Source organism: Dendrobates tinctorius, unplaced genomic scaffold (assembly GCF_039654945.1).
Source record: "Dendrobates tinctorius isolate UK_male_01 unplaced genomic scaffold, ASM3965494v1 ptg000129l, whole genome shotgun sequence".
NCBI lineage: Eukaryota > Metazoa > Chordata > Amphibia > Anura > Dendrobatidae > Dendrobates > Dendrobates tinctorius.
Genome location: NW_027361797.1, coordinates 41559232 through 41582591, shown reverse-complemented (window position 1 = coordinate 41582591; position 23360 = coordinate 41559232). Strand labels below are relative to the sequence as shown.

The following is a 23360-nucleotide window of genomic DNA, read 5'->3' as shown; positions in this document are numbered from 1 at the left end:
ATGGTGTCTCCGCAGTGTCGGATGTTGATCTCCATGAGGTCACTCATCCTTATTTTCGCAATCTCTGCAGTTTTGGTCCAGAATATATTGGCCAAATTTCAATAAAATATCTCCACCCCCTTTCGAGATAAGGGATCGAGATATTTTTGCATCCATAACAAGCTGCATAGGTACAAATGTACCCTCATATATTTTGAATGAAGATAATGCAAGGAAAAAAGAATAATATTTTTTTTAATGATAATGCTATTTTATTATAAACAAGTAAAACAACTGTTCATTTACATTATAAAAGAAAATGTAAGAAACTTTTTTTATTGATTTTCTTCGCAAGTAATGCATGTTGTCTTTGCTACCGAGTGTTCATCGCAAATGGGTTTCACACAAACCACACAAGACTTTCTAGTCTTACGTTGTTTTCGCCTCAGGTCTCGGCAGACATGGCAACTACCAACAACAGGGGAGGGTCCACGACTACCATGAGGTATTTGAGGGCCAGCTGCTGCTTGCGATGCTACCAGAATGCATCGTCCAAGCACCATTTCTACTGCACCTCGAAGAAAATGGTTTCTCAAAATCATTCGGTTTGTACTACGATCTTCAATTGCAGGCATACACAGCTGATTTGCGAGATCTTTCAGGAACTTTCTTTGTTGATCCTTTGTCCTGAAGCTTGGATTGTGTTCTCTGTAGATGATGTAGGATGCTAACCCAGTGACGTCAATCATATTGTAGAAAAATGCCAGAGGTCACGTAATGTTCGTCGTTTCACAGTGTACTCTCCCAACATTTTATCCATAACATCAACTCTGCCTTTTGTTTTGTTGTAGTATTTTATTATCTCTGGCTTGGCTGCTAGTGTCTCTTCAACTTGTCCCGTCATGTGCATAGATGATAGAAGCACGACTGATTTGTTCTTCTTTGGTACATATGAACAGACTGTTGCATCATGATCGGAGGCAAAATTTGTCGAGTTTACAGGCCTTTCTTTGGCAGGCTGCATGTTGCTAGGTAGGAACCTATTGTTTTTTCTCACTGTACCAACTAGTGTCATGTTCCAGGAGTTCAATACCTTAGCTAGTTCCATGGTTGTAAAGAAGTTATCGGTGGTGACATTTCTTCCAGAGCCTTTATACGAGCTCACTAGATCCAATACTGTTCGTTCACCAATGTTTACTTGTCGAGGACCATCAGTTGGTTTCCCAGTGTAGACCTTGTAATGGGTAGGCGTTTGACGAGTCACAAGACCAGAAAATCTTTATGCCATATTTAGCTGGTTTTGAAGGTATATACTGGGTAAATTTAGTATTGCCTCTAAACGGAAATAATTGCTCGTCGACGGTGATACAGTTATATGGCTTGTAGGCTCTCTTCAGATTTCTGTTCAGCATTGTCCAGATGTCCCATATTTGTGCAGCTTTATCTGTTTGCACAAGTTCTGCACGTGTATTTTCATTGTCAAATCTGATAAATCTGAGTATCATCTTGAAGCGGTCACGAGACATGGCTACACGTATAAGAGGCAGAGCAGCAACATTCCACTTTTCCTCCAGATTCTCTTTGTTGTCTCTGTGCACACCAGCAGCAATCAGTATGCCCAAAAATGCATGGAGTTCAGTTTCAGTAAATTGCTTGAATCTTTTTTGTGGTGGCCGTTCAGAAGAATCAGGAAAACGTTGTACCAGTTCGTTGTTGTAAGCATCACAAACTCTCTTGGCCTTTCGATTCGTTTCTCGTAATATGATGTCGCACATCTCGGGAGTCATGATTGACTTGAATAGCTCTTTTGCTGTATACAGGTTGCTGATTGCTGCAGGGCCACCTCTTTGCCGTAGGACATTACGAGATTTTGTTTGTGCATTTGGCAGTGGATCACTATACCATTGAGTTTTATCCTTAGCAGTCCAAATGTCGCCTGCACTTTGAACAAGAAATGGTCATAGAGCAGGAAAAAGAATACGACTCAGACGAAAGTGTTGAGGATGAGTCTGTGCCTCGATGTCTGAATCTTCTTCAGTAACATCCACTTGTGGTACATAGTTTTCATCATCAGATGCAACATATGGTTCTTCCTCATGCTCAGAATCAGATTCTTCTAGCATTCGCATTATTTCGTCAGACGTAAATCTGTAAATATGAAAAAATGAAAAATAGATAATTTTCCGAAATACTACACAATACTACATTATTGGCTTTTCACAAAATGATACTAACCTGCAAACACGTTTTCTTGGATTATGGCGGAAACTAGATCCAGCATCACTATCACTCATGATGACTTGGTAGATGAATTTTGGCTTCGTAATTTAGTTCAGTAACACGTGGCAAGTAGAATGAAACTCGATTCTAAAGTGCAGATAAAAAAGTAAATTATTTCTAGTGATAATTATTTATAAATGTCATTTATATATTATGTAAACCGTATACGGTTTCAGAATTTTCATTCCATCTTCGACTGTTTTTTCGACCAGTAGGAAAATTGTAACAGAGCCACCATCTTTATTTTGTGCTGAATATAAGTAAAACATCGTAAAACAATATGTAGATATTAATTATCCATTTTTCGTATAAAAATCATACCTATAGTGATAAGTTTCATACAAAATATATGTAAGCCAAGTCCAGGCTCAAAGACCATTTCTGACTGTTCTGTCCCCACATAAGGCGAATGAAGGTATAACTGGCTGTGAGACTTTCCTACCTTCGTATCCAAGAAATTGAAGACTTCACAAGCCTAGAAATGTGTGTGCTCACAGCAATGAGATGAACATACAAAATGGCTACTGAGAGGAGGGAGGCAGGAAGACAAGTAGAAGCCACTCCCAGTTTGAATCAACTTAATTGACAGCAACATAAGTGAGCAGTAACAACACTGGCCAATAGATATCAGCATAACATTTGTAGCTGAATGAACTTTAGTTTCTGAAACCAAGTAAAGGAGAAAGTCTTCCCACAGTGGAGGTATATATGAAGGTACAATTGTACCTCTGCAGCCTGTTAACGTTGTAAAATTATGCAGCCTGACGAAAGTTAAGGGAGTCATTAAAACATGAATTTTAATATACTTTGTTAAAAAATTAGTGGTACATAAATTAAAAAACACCCAACAGTATAATGCCTGTGTAATCTCACTATTATAATCTCTATAAAAAATGTATAGCCCCAACCCTATGAGGAAGAATGTTAGGCAAAACTTGTTGGGGAAGCTTTGTGTTAGTTTTATATAGCACAAGTGATGCCTGTGTATCCTGGGGATAGAGACGCTGAGGCTGGAGTCACACTGGCGAGGAATACGGGAGAGTGAGAGGCGCAAAAAGCACGCATTAGACACGGACCAATGATTCTCTATGGGGTCACTCGCACCAGGTGTATATTTCTCCTCAGTATCCTACGCTCCGTGCCACTCACAGCATGCTGCGATTGTCAGCGTACTACGCCCGTAATACGCCAATGCAAGTCTATGGGTGCGCAAAAAATACGGATTACACACGGAATACACGTGTGACCTGCGAGCAATACGCAGGTCTTTTGGCTGGTGACCAGGAAATGGGCCAATCCATCATCAGGAAGCCTAGACATGCAAATGAGGTCAAAAAACGCTCCAGACATCCAGGAAGTACGCCACCACGGAGTACAGCAGCAGCATGGCGTCCACATATATTAATGTAGAGATGCTCATTGTGCTGGTGCAGGAGCGTCCAGAAATATGGGACCCACGCGACGCAAACTATGCGAACCGCACAAGAAAGGAGGCGTCATGGAGGCGCATCTGTCGCCAGATGTACCATGACTTTGGTGACAGACCACATGATGAGCAGCATAAAATTCGTAAGTGCAACCATAAAAATATAATTAACCTCAGCGTGCGCTCTCAAATGAATCAACAGTCAGCACCCCCCTTCCTGGGCATGTAATTTTAGCCTCATGAGGCCGTTACATTAGGATGTGACACGTGGCTTCACACAGCCATAATTAGGGTTAGGCCACAAGCTCCTCATCCTCCTAGCCACTCAAATTAGTTGCAGTGGAGCTAATGAGACCCTGGGTATCGGCCGAATTACATGTGCCACCATGGGTAGAACGCACACCCCAGAAGGCCCCATGCCTAGACTACTTTTAGAAAATGTGACCTCTCAAATATGTGATTTTGACAATCTTTCCTGTCAAATTGCAGTGGAAGATGTGATGAAACGGTGGAGAAGCATCCGGGACCAGTACCGCCGGGAACGACAGCAGCGGTCCAGGAGTGGTGATGCTGGCCATGTAAAGCGGAAATATATATATTATGACCGGCTGAACTTCCTCGCCCCAATTCTGGCTCTGAGACCGTAAGTACATACCTCACACCACATGACACAAAAACATTACACAAATACTTTACAGGGACAAAAATATTGATGTATTTTTTGCCTCTGTACTATTTCATAACAGAACTCAATCCAACCTTACGGATCGAGGAACGGCCTCAGAGGCAGAGCCCATTATAGATCCTGTAGAGGAGGAGGTGGCTGGCCCATCTTCTACCCCTACAAGAAGGATGGCTGAAGAGGAGGCTTCACTTGAACACACAATGGCTGCCCTCCCCAACACACCACCAGGACGGTCTGCTGCTGCCACCTCACCCATCCTGTAAGAGCCGGGCAATTTGAGCAGCAGCCCAACTGCCCAGATCAGGTCCTCCCCACAGGCTGCTGTAGCCTCATGGCGTATAAGAAGGCGGCGCCATGTCACCATTCAAGAGAGCAGGACCAATGTGGACACAGGGGTGATGAATTATTTGTCCAGAGTCACTGCAGATGATGGTGAGGAGGCCTATGCACGTAGCCTCACCCTTTATCTCCGTGCCCTTACCCGTGAGGTCAGGCTCCGTATTAGGGGATGTATTCAGATCCTGCTTGATGCAAGCACCCCCCCAATACCCCATATGAGGTGTTTGAATTTCTGGAGAGGTGGCAGCTCTCACCAAGAAATTTAATGCGCATGAGACCATCCACACAGATGCTTGCTCAAGCAGGGTCTGAACAGCCCCTAATACGTGGGCCAACACCTCAAGCCCTTCCTCCCCCTACCCATCCTTCTATTCCGCAGCCCCAAATGTCTTACTCAAGCCAACCCCACCAATATGGCCACTTGTACCCACCCAGTGTTGGAGGCTGGTCCCAACCTGGTTGGGGACGATCTGGCTATCTTGGTGGGTATGAGCCACGGGCCTACCAGAGCCAACCAGAAGCCCCTCACCATCAGCATTACTCTGGCCAGAATCACCAACAGGCCCAGGAGGCTGGACAACTGCAGCATCATGGGCAACAGTATGGCCCCACACAGGGCGATGTTGCCCACAATGTCCAGCAGCACCCACAGGCTGATCCTCCACGTTCCCCTTCCCTTACAAATGAGGATTTATGATACCAAAGTTTGGAGATGTCCAGTGACATGTCACTGGTGCTTCTAATCTCGTAAAAAAAAAAAAGGTGTTCTCCTTCACCAAAATGTATCACATAATTTAACACTCACATTTTTACACATTGTTTTCCGAACATATGAAACAATCCATCATGACAGGCAACGCTACCTCACGCCTTTCACACAGATATTACATGTGTGTAGAAAAGAGAATATTTAAATGCGCTATACTGTTAAATGAAAGGATGAAAATACACTACTCACTTGCTAACGCATAGGAAAGGCGTGCTTGCCTTAGTTAAGTATTCACCTTTTTTGTTAGCAAGCTCTAGTAAGACAATTCGAGGCGACCAGCATTCAGAAGATCACGCTCTCTCTATGTTTTAACAAGTGAGTTTTGTATTTTCATGCTTTCCAGTATAGCATGCTTAAATATTGGCTGTTCTACAGACAGGTAATATCTGTGTTTAAGATGTGAGGTAGCCTTGCCTGTCATGGTGGACTCTTTCTATGATTGGATAACATTATGAGGAAATGTGAGTGTTATCTTGACGACTTTATTTAGGTGATGGGGGTCACCTTTTGTTGCCTAATCAAGGTTACTGTAGGCATGCAGCAATGTTATTGCATAATGTTTGGAGAATTTTGTTTATGTAATGTTATTAAGGTTACACCAAGTTAAAGAAGGCACAAAGGGTCATTTTGGCCATTGCCAAATTTGTGTTATGGCAAAATTATGTTTGCCTTTAAGCAAAACAAACCAAAAAAAAAGACCAAACTAAAAATTTGTCTACTCTAGTTAACGTCTCTGTGTGATTTTTCACAATCCCTCACAACATACTAACAGACACCAAATAATGCAAGGAAACACTCAGAGAATCATTAAGGCTTGAGTGATATATATTTAGACACACTTAAATAAACAAATTATAACATAGACACAGCATTCTCTTGCCAAGAAGTTGCCCCCTCAGGTGAGATAAAGTAATTGGTGAAAATATCACGCACTTTGAGACCAGAGAGCGGTCTACGCTGAGGGTTGATAGGTGGTCTCACCCTGCGCACATTGTCCGACCTACGCACAACACCATCAGAGGAGGAACAATCAGGTATCCTGGTGAAATTATGCAGAACAACACAGGCTTTCACAACTTCATTCACATTTTGCTCACTCAACTGAATGGCAGACTGGAGTACCCGCCATTTGGCACAAAGAATCCCAAAGGAACACTCCACCAGTCGCCTAGCACGTGACAGGCGCAAGTTAAAAATTCTGCGCCTGTGGTCAAGGTTGCGCCTGGGATATGGCCTCATGACATTGCGTGATAACTGAAAGGCCTCATCTGCCACAAGGACATAAGGGACTGATTGTTCGGGGGAGCCTGGTAGCTGGCGTGGTGGTGGTAGATCCAACTGGTTGGTGCGTAGCCGCCGACCCATTATGGGAGTATTGAAGACTCTAGAGTCTCCCGTCCTTCCATAGGCCCCAATGTCAACAATTATAAACTTGTATTGAGGGTCTACCAGAGCCAACAATACAACAGAAAAGTATTGTTTATAATTGAAGAATTGGGAGCCTGAGTTCGGCGGCTTGCGCACCCTGATATGTTTGCCATCCAGGGCCCCAATACAATTTGGAAACTGGCAGTCCTCCTCAAAGTCCCTTGAAATCCTTAACCAGTCTTCCATCCTGGGCTCGAGTAGGACCACTTGAAGGAGTGTTGTCCAGATTTGTGCACATGTAGACCTCACTATGCCTGAAATGGTTGACTTTCCAATGAGAAACTCATGGTGGAGGGCGGCATAAGACAGGCCAGTGGACAGGAAGCTGTAGAACAACAGAAATAGTAAAGTTTAGAATGGCTTACCTGAAAAAAAATCAGTTACATGCCGACCAAACTTGGTAGGAAATGAGAGAGAACAACACAGACATATTTGGGGGCACAATTACTAAGTGATATGCAGGACATATTTGATGTAACATTCTGGTGTGTCAGGTGAAACATATTTTGAGTAAGATGAGGGTATTACGCTTTGTCCAAGAAGGGCACAATACATAAATTAACACACACATTATGAACATAGAGAATGTGGTTGTGTAGTACATACCGTATTGTGAGTAGAAGTCGCTCCTCTGCAGATATCGCTTTGCGCATCCTTGTGTCCTGAAATGTGATCCTAGGGCGCACTGTCTCCAAGAGTCGATCAAATGTGGAAATGCTCATACGACAGTACTGGTAAAATTTGTCCGGATGTTCCCGCAGAGACGAATAGAGGCGGTGAAAATGACCTCTTGTGAGTCGTTGCCTCAAAAGTGGATGGACCCACATGCGTCTCCTCCTCCGCGGATCCACTATCACAGGATATGGTTGGCCAAAGCGCCGTGACAAAAGCCAGGTAAAGAGAACCTGCTCAGTTGTTTTGAATGTCAGACCCTCTGCCATGCTGCACAAAGAACACCAACACACCTCGTGAAAGCAAGGTGACAAATGTACAGAATGTAGGCAGCCACCTGTTTCTGAGTGTCTAAATAGGGTGCAGGCAAATGATTTAAATTGTTTGCAGGCCTCAAAACCGTTAAATGTCCATTTTGCAAGGCTGCGAGAAAATCTCGCCATACGGATTGCATACGGTTTACATACGGATACCCACATGCGCAAAATGCGCGCCCTCACCTTGCTTACGGATGACCTACGGACCACTATTTAGTGGTGATTCATCCGTATTACGCATGTAAAATACGGAGCGTCTTTTGCGCAGGTTAGTGTGACTCCAGCCTAACCCATGAACTGCTGTCATGGTGGATATACAGTAGTATTGCTCTGAATAGGGATTACCGTAGATTGATGAATGAATCTGATGGTTTGTGTATTCCTCCCTTTCCTTATCCTCCTGCCTATTTTGGTAAGTGCTGCTGGATGGTAAGTGCCGCTGTATGATAGTGGTACTCAGTTATCCCCGTTTTGTATTTGTCTTGTTTCCCTTACATTTCTGAACCAAGCCCCATGGGGTGAGGGTGGGGATTGTCACACCATCTGTCACGCCGCTCTCACCTGGGTGCGGGACCCCAGCCCGACGTCACCACTTCTGGTGCCGCGGCCGCTCCGGGGGTCCCGTCGGGTGTGCACGCGCACCTCTCATACCTAGTTCCATGACTGCACAATGTTCTTAGCGCACTCTTCTCAGCTCTGTCTCCAGTCTTGTCCTCTCTATGGTCTTGGAGGACCTGACCCGGAAGTACAAGTGCTCATGTGCTATATCAGGCTACCTCTTCCTATGGGAGGTGCTTAATTATTGTTGTGCTTCCCAGCTTGGTCCTAGCTTTGCTGCGCGCTGTACTTGGGTACTTTGCCTTGTGCTCTGTACCTGTACTCTGCAATACTCTTTGTTCCTGCACTTAGTCTTGTCGTGCTTCCCAGCACATGATCCTTACCTACGCTCTGCTATGTCCTCTGTCTTGCTCTTTGGCACACGCTCTGCTTCCGCCTTACTCTGTGCTCTTGTGTGCTCCCTTGCAGGCGCCCTGCTTTGCCCGCACCTGGGCGTGCTTGCCTGTGCGCGCCATACGTGCACCCGCGTACTCGCCTTGCACTGTCCTGTATCTAGCGCGCTCCTGTGTACACGCCTTGTATGGTCCTGTACCTTTCGTGCTTCCGTACACTCGCCCTGTTTTGTCCTGTACCCTACATGTCCCTGTGTCCACGCTTTGCACACCTCTAGTTGCTTCCTGCAAACTCATTGGTGCCTCCTGTGAGCCGGCCACCTGGTTCCAGCAGTCGTGGTACCTTACCCCCTTGGGCTTTCCCCTTACACTCCCTGTATAGGGGGTGGTCCTCACTAGGTCAGCTCGCCTTAGGTGGGTTGGTGCCATGACCCAGAGGGTCCACTCCAGGAACCGTCACAGGGACAGATTAGGGTTTAACAAGATCATAGTAAGGTTGGATACCCAGGCCTCTCTACCATTAAGAGTACCCCTAAGACACAGGGATGGTTAGGGTCTCAGTTCCAGGGACCGTTTTAGGCCCATCTCCCTTACGTGTGTCACAGTGTGACACCTACATACAGAGTAATGGGCCTCAAATTGTCCTCCATACAGTGTAATGACTCTGTATAGTCCTCAATACAGTATATAATGCCCCCACATAGTCCTCTATACAGTATAATGGCCCCACTTAGTCCTCCATAAACAATGAGAAAATTGAGTAGTTGAATAAGCAAATATCTCTCAATTAGTGAGTATAAAGTGCAGTAGTGCAATATAAGGGGTCCAAAACACAGACCTACAATAACAGTGCATAGGAGGAAATATAACCTGACAGCGAAAACAGCGTTCAGTAATACCGGCCATAAGAATACATAGAGGCGGTATATGGGGGTAAGTAAAGTGATGAATGCATATAGTGTCAAAGACTAACCTTGCTGATATGTGGACAGGAGATATATTGGCTTATCGTATTTTGGCTGAAAGTACCAATTTACTACCCTCTATTAATTATCGGAGAAATAAGAATCTCAAGGACCTGTTGAGCCATAGCTACTATAAAGGACCAGAATGTGAGGTGTATTTTATTTACTGCTCTTTGGTCCTATTTTTTCTTTTTGTTTTTTTTTAACCCTCCATACAGTATAATGGCCCAAGAAGTACTCCATATGGCCTAATAATCCCCTCATTACAAATAAAAATACTCCGCTCTCCAGTGCTCCGGACTCGACAGCGAGTACTCTGAAGCTCTTCACTGCTCAGCACAGCTGGAGCGGAATAGTGATGTTATCGCACCCGCTGCGCTGAGACATCAGACGCAGGAGAATTATGGCTGAGATCCCTCATTCATTATTACCTTCAGCTGTATCGGAATCCGGGATGCTGATTAGTTGGAGTGATGCCGGGAAGGGGGGAGGGGGTGGTGCGAACATCATGGGCCAAATATAATCACCCTGCCGGATAGATTTGGCCCCCAAGTCAGAGTTTGACACATGTGCTACAAACCATACTGGGCTTCATGTAAATATTAAAAAATGGGTGGACAACTATTCTAACATGACATTTGTATCAGAAATGAATGCCATAAAAAGAAAAAAAATGCTTCCAACCTTACAAAAAATTATCATGTATCCCAAAAATACAACATCTCCAGACAAAACATTGCTTAAATAATGCAAAGCTAAAAATGCTCGTGCGTTTAACCCCTTAATATGTCTTTTTACTGACCTGAGATATAAGACTAGCATCCCCATACAGGTGACAATCCGGCAGCTGTCGGCTGTACACTATAGCTGACAACTTGCTGTATCAGCGACGATCAGTGTTGGTACCGTCCATATCTGTTTATCCCCTTAGGGTACCATCACACTTGGCGACGCACCAGCGATCCCGACAATGATGCGACCTTTAGGGATCGCTGGTGCGTCGCTACGAGGTCACTGGTCAGATGTCAGTCAGATCTCAACAGCGACGCAGCAACGATACGGAACGATATGACGGTCGTTGGGACCCTAGTGCTATGGAACTTGCTCCAGTCCAGGATGGACTCCCTGGTTTTGACGTGCGCCTTCATAAATCTGTCTTAAAGACTTTGACGCTTGTAGGTTGCGGTTTACCTTTTCGTTTTTGGTATCAGGTTGTTGGGACCCTGTCTCTCAGACCTGTAGTATTGAGGTCGTTTGTCGTTGTCCCTGTTAAACACAGCGATGCATGCTGGCCAGCGGGACACCAGCGATGAAAAAATGGCCCAGGACATTCGAGCACGATCAGCGATATCGTAGCAGGGGCCCGATCGCTGCTATGTGTTACACGTAGCGAGATCGCTGTTGCGTCACAAAATCGGTGACGCAACAGCGATCTCGCTAGCCATCTAGCTATGTGATACGGGGGCTTTAGTGACTACATCATATATATGGTTAACAGATTGTGGGCGCTTCCGCTTTAATCTCATCAGCACCCTGAGATCATGATCGTATGGTCCTAATTTTTGCCATGGCAATTCACGGCCAAATAGCGGCCTTAGAGCCTCCCGGCTATAGCGGCCTGTTCAGAAGTTAGCGACATTTAGGTGGTAAAAATACACTTTTTCATTCCTGTCATGCCATTTTGCATTAATTCCTTAAAATCACCTGAAGGGTTAATAAACTACCTGACAGCAGTTTTCAATATGTCGTGGGTGATGTTTTTAAAATGATATCACTTTTGGGGTTTTTCCAATATATAGGACCACCAAAGTCGATTCAAATCTGGATAGGGCATGCAAAAAAATTTTTTTGTAAATTTCCATAAAAAATGAAAAATTAATGCCACATTTTTAAATCTCCTACAAGGCTAACAAAATAAAATAGCGTTTTATAAATGGTGCTGATGTAAAGCAGACATGAGGGAAATGTTATTTATTCTTGTTTTTCAGTGGTATGACTATCTGGATTAACCCCTTTACCCCCAAGGGTGGTTTGCACGTTCATGATCGGGCCAATTTTTACAATTCTGACCACTGTCCCTTTATGAGGTAATAACTCTGGAACGCTTCCATGGATCCGGTGATTCTGACATTGTTTTCTCGTGACATATTGTACTTCATGTTAGTGGTAAAATTTCATTCATATAACTTGCGTTTATTTGGGAAAAAAACAGAAATTTGGCGAAAATTTTGAAAGTTTCGCAGTTTTCCAACTTTGAATTTTTATGCCCTTAAATCACAGAGATATGGCACACAAAAAACTTAATAAGTAACATTTCCCACATGTTTACTTTACATCAGCACAATTTTGGAACCAAAATTTTTTTTTTGTTAGGAAGTTATAAGGGTTAAAAGTTGACCAGCGATTTCTCATTTTTACAACACCATTTTATTTTTACGGACCACATCACATTTGAAGTCACTTTGAGGGGTCTATATGATAGAAAATACCCAAAAGTGACACCATTCTAAAAACTGCACCCCTTAAGGTGCTCAAAACCACATTCAAGAAGTTTATTAACCCTTCAGGTGCTTCACATTTTTTGAATATTTAAAAAAATGAACATTTAACTTTTTTTCACACAAAAAATAAAAGGAGAAATTGGACTGGAAAAATTATTGTGCAATTTGTCCTGAGTACGCTGATACCTGATATGTGGGGGGGAACCACTGTTTCGGCGCATGGCAGAGCTCAGAAGGGAAGGAGCGCCGTTTGACTTTTTCAATGCAAAATTGGCTGGAATTCAGATCGGACGCCATGTCAAGTTTGGAGAGCCCCTGATGTACCTAAACAGTGGAGTCCCCCCACAAGTAACCCCATTTTGGAAACTAGACCTCCTAAGGAACTTATCTAGATGTGTGGTGAGCACTTTGAACCCCCCCAGAAGTTTATAACGCCCGGGCGTGAAAATAAAAAAAATCGTGTTTTTTTCCACAAACATGATCATTTAGTCCCCAATCTTTTTATTTTCCCAAGGCTACCAGGAGAAAATGTACCCCAAAAGTTGTCCAATTTGTCCTGAGTACACTGATACCCCATATGTGGGAGAAAACTACTGTATGGGCACATGTCGGGGCTCGGAAGGGAAGTAGTGACGTTTTGGAATGCAGACTTTGATGGAATGGTCTGCGGGTGTCGTGTTGCCTTTGGAGACCCCTGATGTACCTAAACAGTGGAAACCCCCCACAAATGACACCATTTTGGAAACTAGACCCAGATGTGTGGTGAGCACTTTGAACCCCCAAGGGCTTCACAGAAGTTTATAACGCCCGGGCGTGAAAAAATCATATTTTTTTTCCCACAAAAATGATATTTTTGCCCCCAATTTTTTATTTTCCTAAGGGCAACAGGAGAAATAGGACCCCAAAAGTTGTTTTGCAATTTGTCCTGAGTAGGCTGATACCCCATATGTGGGGGTAAAACACTGTTTGGGCGCTTGGAAGGGAAGGAGCACCATTTGACTTTTTCAACGCAGAATTGGCTGGAATTGAGATCAGACGCCATGTTGCGTGTGGAGAGCACCTGATGTTCCCAAACAGTGGAAACCCCCAATTCTAACTCCAACCCTAACCCCAACACACCCCTAGCCCTAGCCCTAACCCCAACACACCCCTAAACCTAATCTCAGCCCTAACCCTAGCGTTAACGCTAACCCTAATAGGAAAATGGAAATAAATACATTTTTTTAATTTTATTATTTTTCCCTAACTAAGGGGGTGATAACGGGTTTGAGTTACTATTTATGGCGGTTTTTATGTTTGGCAGCTGTCGCACGCTAAAAGACGCTTTTTATTGCAAAAATAGTTTTTGCATCACCACATATTGAGAGCTATAATTTTTCCGTATTTTGACCCACTGAGTCATGTGAGGTCAAAAACCAGCATTTCATGAATTTCTTTGGGGTGGCGCCTTTACACCGTTCGGCGTGCGGTAAAATTGATAAAGCGGCTTTATTCTTCGGGTCAGTACGGTTACAGCGATACCTCATTTATGTCTTTTTTTATGTTTTGGCGCTTTTATGCAATAAAAACAATTTTATATAAAAAAATAATTATTTTTGCATCGCTTTATTCTGTGAGCTATAACTTTTTAATTTTTTCGCTGATGACGCTATGTGGCGGCTCGTTTTTTGCGGGACAAGATGACGTTTTCAGTGGTACCATGGATATTTATATGCGTTTTTTTTGATCCCGCGTTATTCCACTTTTTGTTCAGCGGTATGATAATAAATCATTATTTTTTGCTTCGTTTTTTATTTTTATTTTTTAAGGGGTTCGCTAAAGGGGTTAACTAATGGGACAGTTTTATAGGGCAGGTCGTTACGGACGCGGCAATTCCAAATATGTGTACTTTTATTGTTTTGTTTTTTTTATTTCCAAAAAATGAAATTATTGTTTTTTGTTTTTTGTTTTTTTTAAATTATTTTTACACTTTTTTTTTTTTTTTTAACTTTATTAGGTTGTCCCAGGGGGGACATCACTGTCCTGTGACAGATCGATCTGTCACAGGCACTGAAGAAGACTTCCTCTTGCCTGCGCTTTGCAGGCACTGAGAAAGCCAGCTCCCTGCAGGCCCCCGAAGGTCCCCGTCGCCATCTTGGATCCGTGGACCTGCAGAGAAAGAGCCTCCCGCAGCAGCGCTGCACATTGCTCTGCTGCGGGGGGCTCAGGGAAGCACGGAGGGAGCCCCCTCCCTGCCGATGCTTCCCTTTAACCCCCGGTACACCGCGATCGTGTTTGATCGCGGTGTGCAAGGGGTTAACTTGTCGGGGGCGGTCCGTGACCGCCCCTGACACATAGTGCCGGGTGTCAGCTGTGATAATCAGCTGACACCCGGCCGCGATCAGCGGCGCTCACCATGTGGGCGCCGCTGATTGCGCTAGGCATACTATCCCGCCCATGGGCATAGGGGCCCGGGTCCCATGGACGGGATAGTACGTCTGATGTCAGAAAGGGGTTAAAGGAATAATCATTCAAAGTTTGAAAATTGCTAATTTTTTTTTTTTTTTTAATATATTTATAACCGTCTGCAAACAAGATAAGAATCAGTAACACACATAGCATATAAAGACAAAGAAGGACATAACAATATCCAGAAAGTGTAGCTTGAAAGATTCAAAGGAAGACGTGGTTATTCAGTATAACAGTCAGTCCCCCCCCCCAGGCACTTCTGAAACCCTGCAGGTGTAATCAGGTAAGCCTAACAGGTGTGTTACCAGATATAAGCGCTCTCATATACCAGTCGGTGAATAGAAAGCAACCATGTAATGCTTGATGCACCGATAGTGGCTGCAGATCCATAAAGGAGGACCATGAGAGGAAAAGACGTTCAGTATGACTTTCTTTATGAAGTATGGAATCAGTCCAATCCATTTTAAACAAATATGTTACCTTCGAAGAAATTAGATTTAGTGAAGGGGCTGCGTCCTATGCCCACAAATGCAGAATACTCTTGCAGGTAGCCAAATAGTTAAAACACGTCGTTGCTGAGCAGAGAGTCCGAATAGTTGATCCCATGGGAGAATATTAAATAACGCCCATTCCGGAGATAATGTAAAGCGAATGTTGAAGGTGTTAGTGAGATGGCGAAGAAGCATATCCCAAACCTCCTGTATCTTCGGACAATCCCAGAGACAATGAAAGATGTCAGCTGGAGAGTGTAGACGTTTGGGACAAGAGGGATTAGCCGATGGAGACATCCTAGGTTTGATCTCCGGGGAGATGTGAGCCCTATGGAAAATCATGAGGGCCATAGTTGAGTAGCTGTCATATGGCAATAAAGAGTTTATACGTAGAGTGGCTTTCAAAAGATCAGTCAGTCTATAATTAGATAGTTGTGATACCCATCTGCCCGGGCCTGGTGAAGAATCTGACCATGAAATAGAAGGTTTGATTGATCTTATAGATAAGACTTAGAGAATAAACTCCTGCACGAGCGCCGAGGGAGATGAGATGTAGAGGACAGGTTCTGACACTGTCTGGTATGCCTCCGAAGAACGAGTCAACGTAATGCTTAATCTGAGTAGTAATAAAAATATTACCCACCAAGATTGAATATTTGGAGATAATACCCTCCAGAGAAAGAGGACATTGAGCAGTTGTCAGAAGATCGCAGACCAGTCTGCTCCCTCTCTCCCCAAGCACTCTGTAAATTGGGGGTGGTCTGCCTTCTAAAAAGGAAGGGATACCTTGAAAGGGAAGGAAAACTGAGCTATAAGGGTCTAGTCCACTGATCCTACTATCATGACGCCATGCCAATACCACGGACCATAGCAGAGGATTATCCCTGATTGCAGTGGGAACTCTATTTTGTAAATGGAGTAAAGCAGGAAGACTGATCGGTCCAGACATTGCTTCATCTAATGGGGTGTTGGTAAATTTAGTATGGGCCCAAATCCAATCAAGAGAATGTCTGAAAATGGCTGCAACACTATACAATCTTAATTTTGGAAAATTGAGGCCCCCCAAAGATTTAGACTGTTGCAATTTGAAAATACTGATCCTAGATCTCCCCCTCGAGCTCCATATAAATTGTCGAAAAATCTTAGGAGTTGATAGTCAGCTTTAGAGAATAGAATAGGTAGCGTATGTAAAGGGAAGAGTATTTTAGAAAAGGAAACCATTTTAATAAGGTGAGATTTACCCACAAAAGATAATTTAAAAGATGTCCAAGATTGTATTTCCTGAGTAATGGCAGATATTAAGGGTCGGATATTAAGTTGGTAAATAGTATGTGGGTTGGAGGGTAGAAGAATAGCAAGATATCGTAAAGAACCATGCCCCACTGAAATGGAAAAGGGAAGGGACACTTTTGTCGAGCATCCCTGAAGATCGCTAAAGCCTTAGATTTGTTAAAATTCATGCGGAATCCCAAGATTTCTCCAAACTCATGGAAAGCCCCCATTATGAAAGGAATGGACTCCTTAGGATTGGCTATCATGAGTAGTATGTCATCGGCGAATGCCAAGGACTTGTGTAAGGTGGCCTATCCAAATTCCCTCAAAGGAAGGAATCCTCTCCAGATATCTAAGTAGAGGGTCTAGGGCAATATTAAACAATAAGGGGGATAAAGGACATCCCTGCCTCGTACCTCTGAAAATTGAGAAAGGGGATGACTGAATACCATGGAGCCATATTGAGGACTGAGGAGTGGTGTAAATCGTCCGGATAAAATTGAAAAAGGAGAATCCAAACATTCTGTATTTAAGAGTTTGGATGAGGTAGGACCAAGATACCCGGTCAAAAGCCTTATCGGCGTCAAGGCTAACCAAGATGTTTCGTTTAGCTTTGATTTGATGACTTTGAATAACAGCGGCTAATGCCGTTCTAATATTGTAGGTGATGGATCAGCCGTGGACAAAGCCAGTTTGGGACGTGGTGAGGATATTATTATAGATTGTAATCTGTTGGCCATAGGTTTAAAAGGGAGATTGGGCGGTACTAGGCAGAGAGAAGGGGGTCTTTACCCGGCTTTGGTAGTAATGAAAGGCTTGTTTCATTGAAGCGGTCAGGAAGGGAACTTGAATCTATAATGTGATTAAAAAGAGAGGTAAGGTGGGGTATAAAAAATTGCACATTTTTTTTACATTTTTGTCAAATTTTTGATATTTTTTTAATAAATAAACACAAAACATATCAACCTAAATTTATCATCATTATCAATTATAGTGTGCCACGAAAAAAAACAATCATTCCAGAGTTATTACCCCATAAAGTGACATTGGTCAGAATTAAAAAATTTGGCCCGGTCACTAAGGGGTTAATGAAGGAAATCACTGTGCTATAATGCAGTTACTTACAGTGACCCCGGCTTCTATCACTACACCCCGCCGTACTGACTGAGGGCAGCCCGGTGATATAGGAGGCGGAGATGTCAGCATGTTTTGGCGGCTCAGGTGCCCCATGAGCTTGTAGTAAAAGCCTCCATCTAGAACATTCCATGTGAGTTTTCCTTCTGTCTGTGACTTTTACATTATTACTTTCACAGCTTTGACATCCAGGCAAATATCTGAAGAACATCAATACTGAAGCCATAATGGAGAAAGGAGAAAGTGATGTGCGGGATGAGGAGTGGTGCAAAGAGGACGTTCCTACAGGTAACTGCCCCAGTGAGGAGTCACCATTATATAAAGCAGAGAAGAGTCACATTCTCCTCATTCACCAGACCGGATAATTTTAGGCTTGACGTTTTATGTTGTGTTTTCTCAGTTTTTTTTTTGGCCATAGATTTCACCATTCAGCTAAAATACAGATTATATTTTATGGCTGAAAATATAATAACGCAATATGTAATAAGAGCGGGTGTGTATCTATAATAATAAGTGCACTAAGCAGCTTCCGGGTTGTAACAACTTCCGTCCAGTTGTAACTGGTGACGTCACAGCACACCTCTTGCCATGTTAACCCTCATCACACCACTCCTCTCACCTTTCACCATCTCCATTCACGTCCACTCACTCTTTCACTCCACATACGACCCTTTCTCTCACTCCATCTCATACGCCGTCATCGTCGCTGCTCCACGATCCCCGACATCTTCCGCCGGCGCCATCCTGGATCCAGACGTCCACGCCGGTGACATGTTCTTGCAGCGACGCCATCTTGAGTATCGTGAAATCCCGCGATATTCAAGATGGCGTCGCCGCAAGAACATGTCGCCGGCGTGGACAACGTCTGGATCCAAAATGGTGTCGGCGAGATTTGATCTATATATGTGGCCCCGCCCACCAAATCGGCCCCCGAGTGGCCCCCACAGTTAAAACGGATCCTGAGTTGAAAGTCTTGCAGGGGCAGCAGGCAAGTATCTTAAAGGGGCAGCCCGGGCACCATTTCAAAGCACTATCTGTACTTCCTTCAGGAAATACACATCTAGTTCTTATTATTCAGTTGATTTCCGCAATTAATGCGGCCCGAACCGCTACACGCACAGACTCCGTTGAGGCGATCGTATTTGTAGTTTTTGCGCAATTTGCGTTTGAAATTTTTTTTTCCCGTCATTGGAATGCACTGTCTCTATGCATTTCAATGGCAAAATGTTGCCACATAGAAAACATGCCCTGAGACGATTGAAATGGCAGTTAAGCTCATTGATATGCGCAAGCACACCCAGTTACTATGCCAACGCCTACGAACTTCACATGACCTCTCCAGGACACAGATTCTGGCAGATATCAGCTCTTAAAGAGACACCCACAGCACAAATGCAAATCTAGCTTCATCACATGACGCATGCCCCTGAGAGAGAATGTGCGCCAAAGTGAACTTAGAAGCCCAGTGAGCCAAACTGTCTCTTAAAGGGCCGACGCACCAAAATGAGTCTTAAAGGGCCGGCGCGCCAAATCGAAAGCTGAGTGGCCCCAGGCTCCAAATCAGAGGCTGAGCCACCCTGGCCACCAAATCGGACCCGCCCCCGCCCACCAAATCAGAGGCTGAGCCACCCTGGCCACCAAATCGGACCCGGCCCCGCCCACCAAATCGGAGGCTGAGCCACCTCGGCCACCAAATCGGACCCGGCCCCGCCCACCAAATCGGAGGCTGAGCCACCCCGCCCACCTAATCGGACCCGGCCCCGCCCACCTAATCGGAGGCTGAGCCACCCCGCCCACCTAATCGGACCCGGCCCCGCCCACCTAATCGGACCCGGCCCCGCCCACCTAATCGGACCCGCCCCCGCCCACCTAATCGGACCCGCCCCCGCCCACCTAATCGGACCCGGCCCCGCCCACCATATCGGACCCGGCCCCGCCCACCATATCGGACCCGGCCCCGCCCACCATATCGGACCCGGCCCCGCCCACCATATCGGACCCGGCCCCGCCCACCATATCGGACCCGGCCCCGCCCACCATATCGGACCCGGCCCCGCCCACCATATCGGACCCGGCCCCGCCCACCATATCGGACCCGGCCCCGCCCACCATATCAGACCCTGAGGGGCCCCACAGGCCAAAGTGGCCCCTGAGGGGCCCCACAGGCCAAAGTGGCCCCTGAGGGGCCCCACAGGCCAAAGTGGCCCCTGAGGGGCCCCACAGGCCAAAGTGGCCCCTGAGGGGCCCCACAGGCCAAAGTGGCCCCTGAGAGGCACCCACAGTTAAAACGGATCCTGAGTTGAAAGTCTTGCAGGGGCAGCAGGCAAGTGTCTCTTAAAGGGGCAGCCCGGGCACCATTTCAAAGCACTATCTGTACTTCCTTCAGGAAATGCACATCTCGTTTCGAAGCCCTCGGTGGGGACAGGTGTGCTATGTATTTTTGGAGTCGATCCGATTTGTAGTTTTTTAAAAAAATCGCATTTTAAGCAAAAATTTTCCCATAGGAATTAATGGTGACTTTTTCATGACCCCCAACTGAGATGGATTGAAGCCACAGCGCAGGTGTAGTGACCTTACAAAGAAGGCAGCTGTGCAAATGCAGCTTCCACACATGACCCGTATTAGCTAATAGCCAAAGTGGCTACCAAGTTGTCAGAGGCTGGGGGCAGGTTGTCAGAGGCTGGAAGAGCCTAGTGCAGGTTGTCAGAGGCTGACGGAGGCTGGGGGCGGGTTGTCGGAGGCTGGAGGCAGGTTGTCAGAGGCTGTCGGAGCCTGGGGCAGGTTGTCAGCGGCTGTAGGAGCGTGGGGCAGGTTGTCAGAGGCTGGAGGCAGGTTGTCAGAGGCTGGGGGCAGGTTGTCAGAGGCTGTCGGAGCCTGGGGCAGGTTGTCAGAGGCTGTCGGAGCCTGGGGGCAGGTTGTCAGAGTCTGGGGGCAGGTTGTCAGAGGCTGCGGCTTTTGGGGTATTTTGGCATCGCAGTGCAATTTTCATGTGTGCAGTAGCATCAGCTAAGGATTCCTCAGATTTTCCTGCAAAAAACGCATGCGTTTTTTAAAAAAACGCATGCGTTTTTTGCGGTAAAATCTGGGGAATCCTTAGCTGCTGCTACTGCACACATTAATATTCGACTGCGACGAAAAAATACCCCGAAAAAAGGGGTCTGAGTGACTTTTTCGTCACAGATTTAATTTTAAGTGTGTGCATTAGGATCAGGGCAAAGGCTGACTGTGTAAAAAAAAACTTAAAAACAGCCCCAAATCACTAGAACGGGGATGTGTAATGCATTCATATTCTAACTTTACTTTCGAAGGCTGTGTGCCCACGTTGCGTTATTGTAAGCGTTTCCGCAGCGTTTGAGCCTGATCAGACGCTGCAGAAGCGCTTAAAAGAAGCTTCCCATTCAATTTAATGCAATTTGGCTTTGTGCCAATGCATGCATTTTTTTCCGCTCAGGAAAAGCTTAGGCTGGTTTCACATTAGCGCTTTTTAAGCGCACGCACGGCCGGGGGTAGCTCCGCCCCCGAGCCGGCTCTCTGCCCGGCGTGCCCGCCCCTTGCTTGTAGCGCCGCCTACTAGCGCACAGTGGCGCCTGCGATCGGCGCACCCTATCTTTAGTATGCTAAAGATAGGGTGCGCCGATCGCAGGCGCCGCTGTGCGCTAGTAGGCGGCGCTACAAGCAAGGGGTGGGCACGCCGGGCAGAGAGGCGGCTCGGGGGCGGAGCTACCCCGGCCGTGCGTGCGCTTAAAAAGCGCTAATGTGAAACCAGCCTCAGCGGCTAAAAACGCAGCATGCACATTAATTTCTGCATAGCTCCGCGTTTTTAGCTGTTTCCAATGTTCCCAGAAAAAAACGCATCAAATACGCGTGGAAATAAAATGCGCGTTTTCTGGTAAGAAGTCCGATTTTGTAAGCGTTTAAAAATGCTAACGTGGGCACATAGCCTTACAGTCGACACCTGTTTGCCAAAGTGGCCCCTGAGGGGCCCGGAGCGCCAAAGTGGTCCCCGAGGCAAAGTGGCTAATGAGGTGCCGAATGTGCCAAGGTGGCTACTGAGGTGCCGAATGTGCCAAGTGGCCAAAGTGGCTACCGAGGGGCCGAATGTGCCAAAGTTGCTACCAAGTTGCCAAAGTGGCTACCGAGGGGCTGTGTGAGCGCTGTTCAAGCACCATGTATTTCCTTCAGGAAATGCCCATCTAGTTTTCCTTATCTTTCAGGTCGGACCGGGGGCTTATCTACAGCATTATAGAATGCGGTAGATAAGTCCTGAAAGGCGGTGGCCGCATCTTATATCGGCCAAAACAGCTGACAGGTTTGCTTTAAGGCTATGTGCCCACGTTGCAGAAATGCTGCGGAATTATCCGCATCATTTCCGCAACTCCCCGCCACGGGTAAAACGCATGCGGAATTCACAAGCGTATTGCGTTTTTAGCTTGCAGAATGCTAGCGCTTTTGCAACCGATTTGACGCATCGCTTGGAAAAGTGATTGACAGGTTGGTCACACTTGTCAAGCATAGTGCTTGACAAGTGTGACCAACTTTTTACTATTGATGCTGCCTATGCAGCATCAATAGTAAAATCTAGAATGTTAAAAATAATAAAAAACATAAAAAATAGGGATATACTCACCTCCTGGCGACCCCCAATCTCCTCAGCGACGATCCGGTCCTCAACGGCGCTGCTGGCAAGTTCCGTTCCCAGGCGTGCTTAGTGCTAAGGACCTTTGATGACGAAGCGGTCCCGTGACCGCTACATCGTCAGAGGTCATTATCGCAAAGCACGCCTGGGTACGGAACTTGCTGACAGCGCTGCTGTGGACTCTGGGGGCTGACAGGGGGTAAGTATATCCCTATTTTTTATTTTAATTCTATTTTTTACAGGAATATGGTACCAAGGACCTGGAGGAGAGTCCCCTCTCCTCCAGACCCTGGGTACCATCCGCACATGAAGTGCTTACTTTATGCATGGTGGGCATAGCCACATGCGTAAAGTGAGGGTTTCAATGCAATCCTATGGCGGCAGAATCGCGTCGATTCCGCAAAATTAATGGACATGCTGCGGAGTTTACCGCGATGTGATTCCGCAGTGGAAAAATCCGCTGAATGGGCACAGCAATTGCGGAATCCCATAGGATTGCATGGGAATGCGTTTTGTTAGCGTTTTTTAAGCGCATAATAAACGCTACGTGGGCACACAGCCTTAAGCATGTTAGGCTGTGTTACTGGGAGAGCGGCTACCAGGAGAAATTGAAGTTATATTTTCCCTGCAGCCGCTCGCTTCCAGTCATTGAGGTGGTATATGAAGCCCTAACACAGAGAGGTGACTGCTACAGCCCTTTACTTCTCCTGAAGAATAAAATCGAGCGGCTGCATAGAGAATATAATTTCCTCAATGAGCAGTGATTGATGGTATAGGAAGGTGATTGGGGCTTATTAGCTTTCATTTTGATGAAGGAATGATGATTTGTTTCCTTATCTCATGGTTTTTTTATTATTGCAGAACATCCTGAATTTACACAGAGGATGATGCGCTGTCAACAACAATCATTTTTAGTCTCATATAAAATATGTGACCAATGACAAATGTTTTATTATTTGATGTTTGCACTGGCCAATGATTGAGAATGAACATTAGCAGAATTGATTCTTTGTGAAATCATCACGTCATGTAAATTACACCTCAGTCAGTTAATAATAGAACTTTGCT

General features: G+C 45.4%; 1 protein-coding gene across 9 annotated transcripts in view; it reads left to right on the top strand.

Annotated features, from left to right (window-relative positions):
• LOC141047844 (uncharacterized) overlaps positions 1-23360 on the top strand; it is a 49442-nt gene that overhangs the window by 6582 nt on the left and 19500 nt on the right. For 4 of the 9 annotated variants that reach the window (XM_073543170.1, XM_073543171.1, XM_073543176.1 and 1 more), the window contains exon 2: positions 17836-17944. Coding sequence is in view for 6 of the 9 variants with exons in the window: in XM_073543176.1 (XP_073399277.1) it covers positions 17884-17944 (61 nt within the window). In the remaining 3 variants the exon portion in view is untranslated. Of the gene's footprint in view, positions 1-4174; positions 4329-4431; positions 4803-7667; positions 7801-17835; positions 17945-23360 lie in introns of those variants that run through there. The other 5 variants (XM_073543173.1, XM_073543178.1, XM_073543172.1 and 2 more) reach the window with 5 other exon arrangements.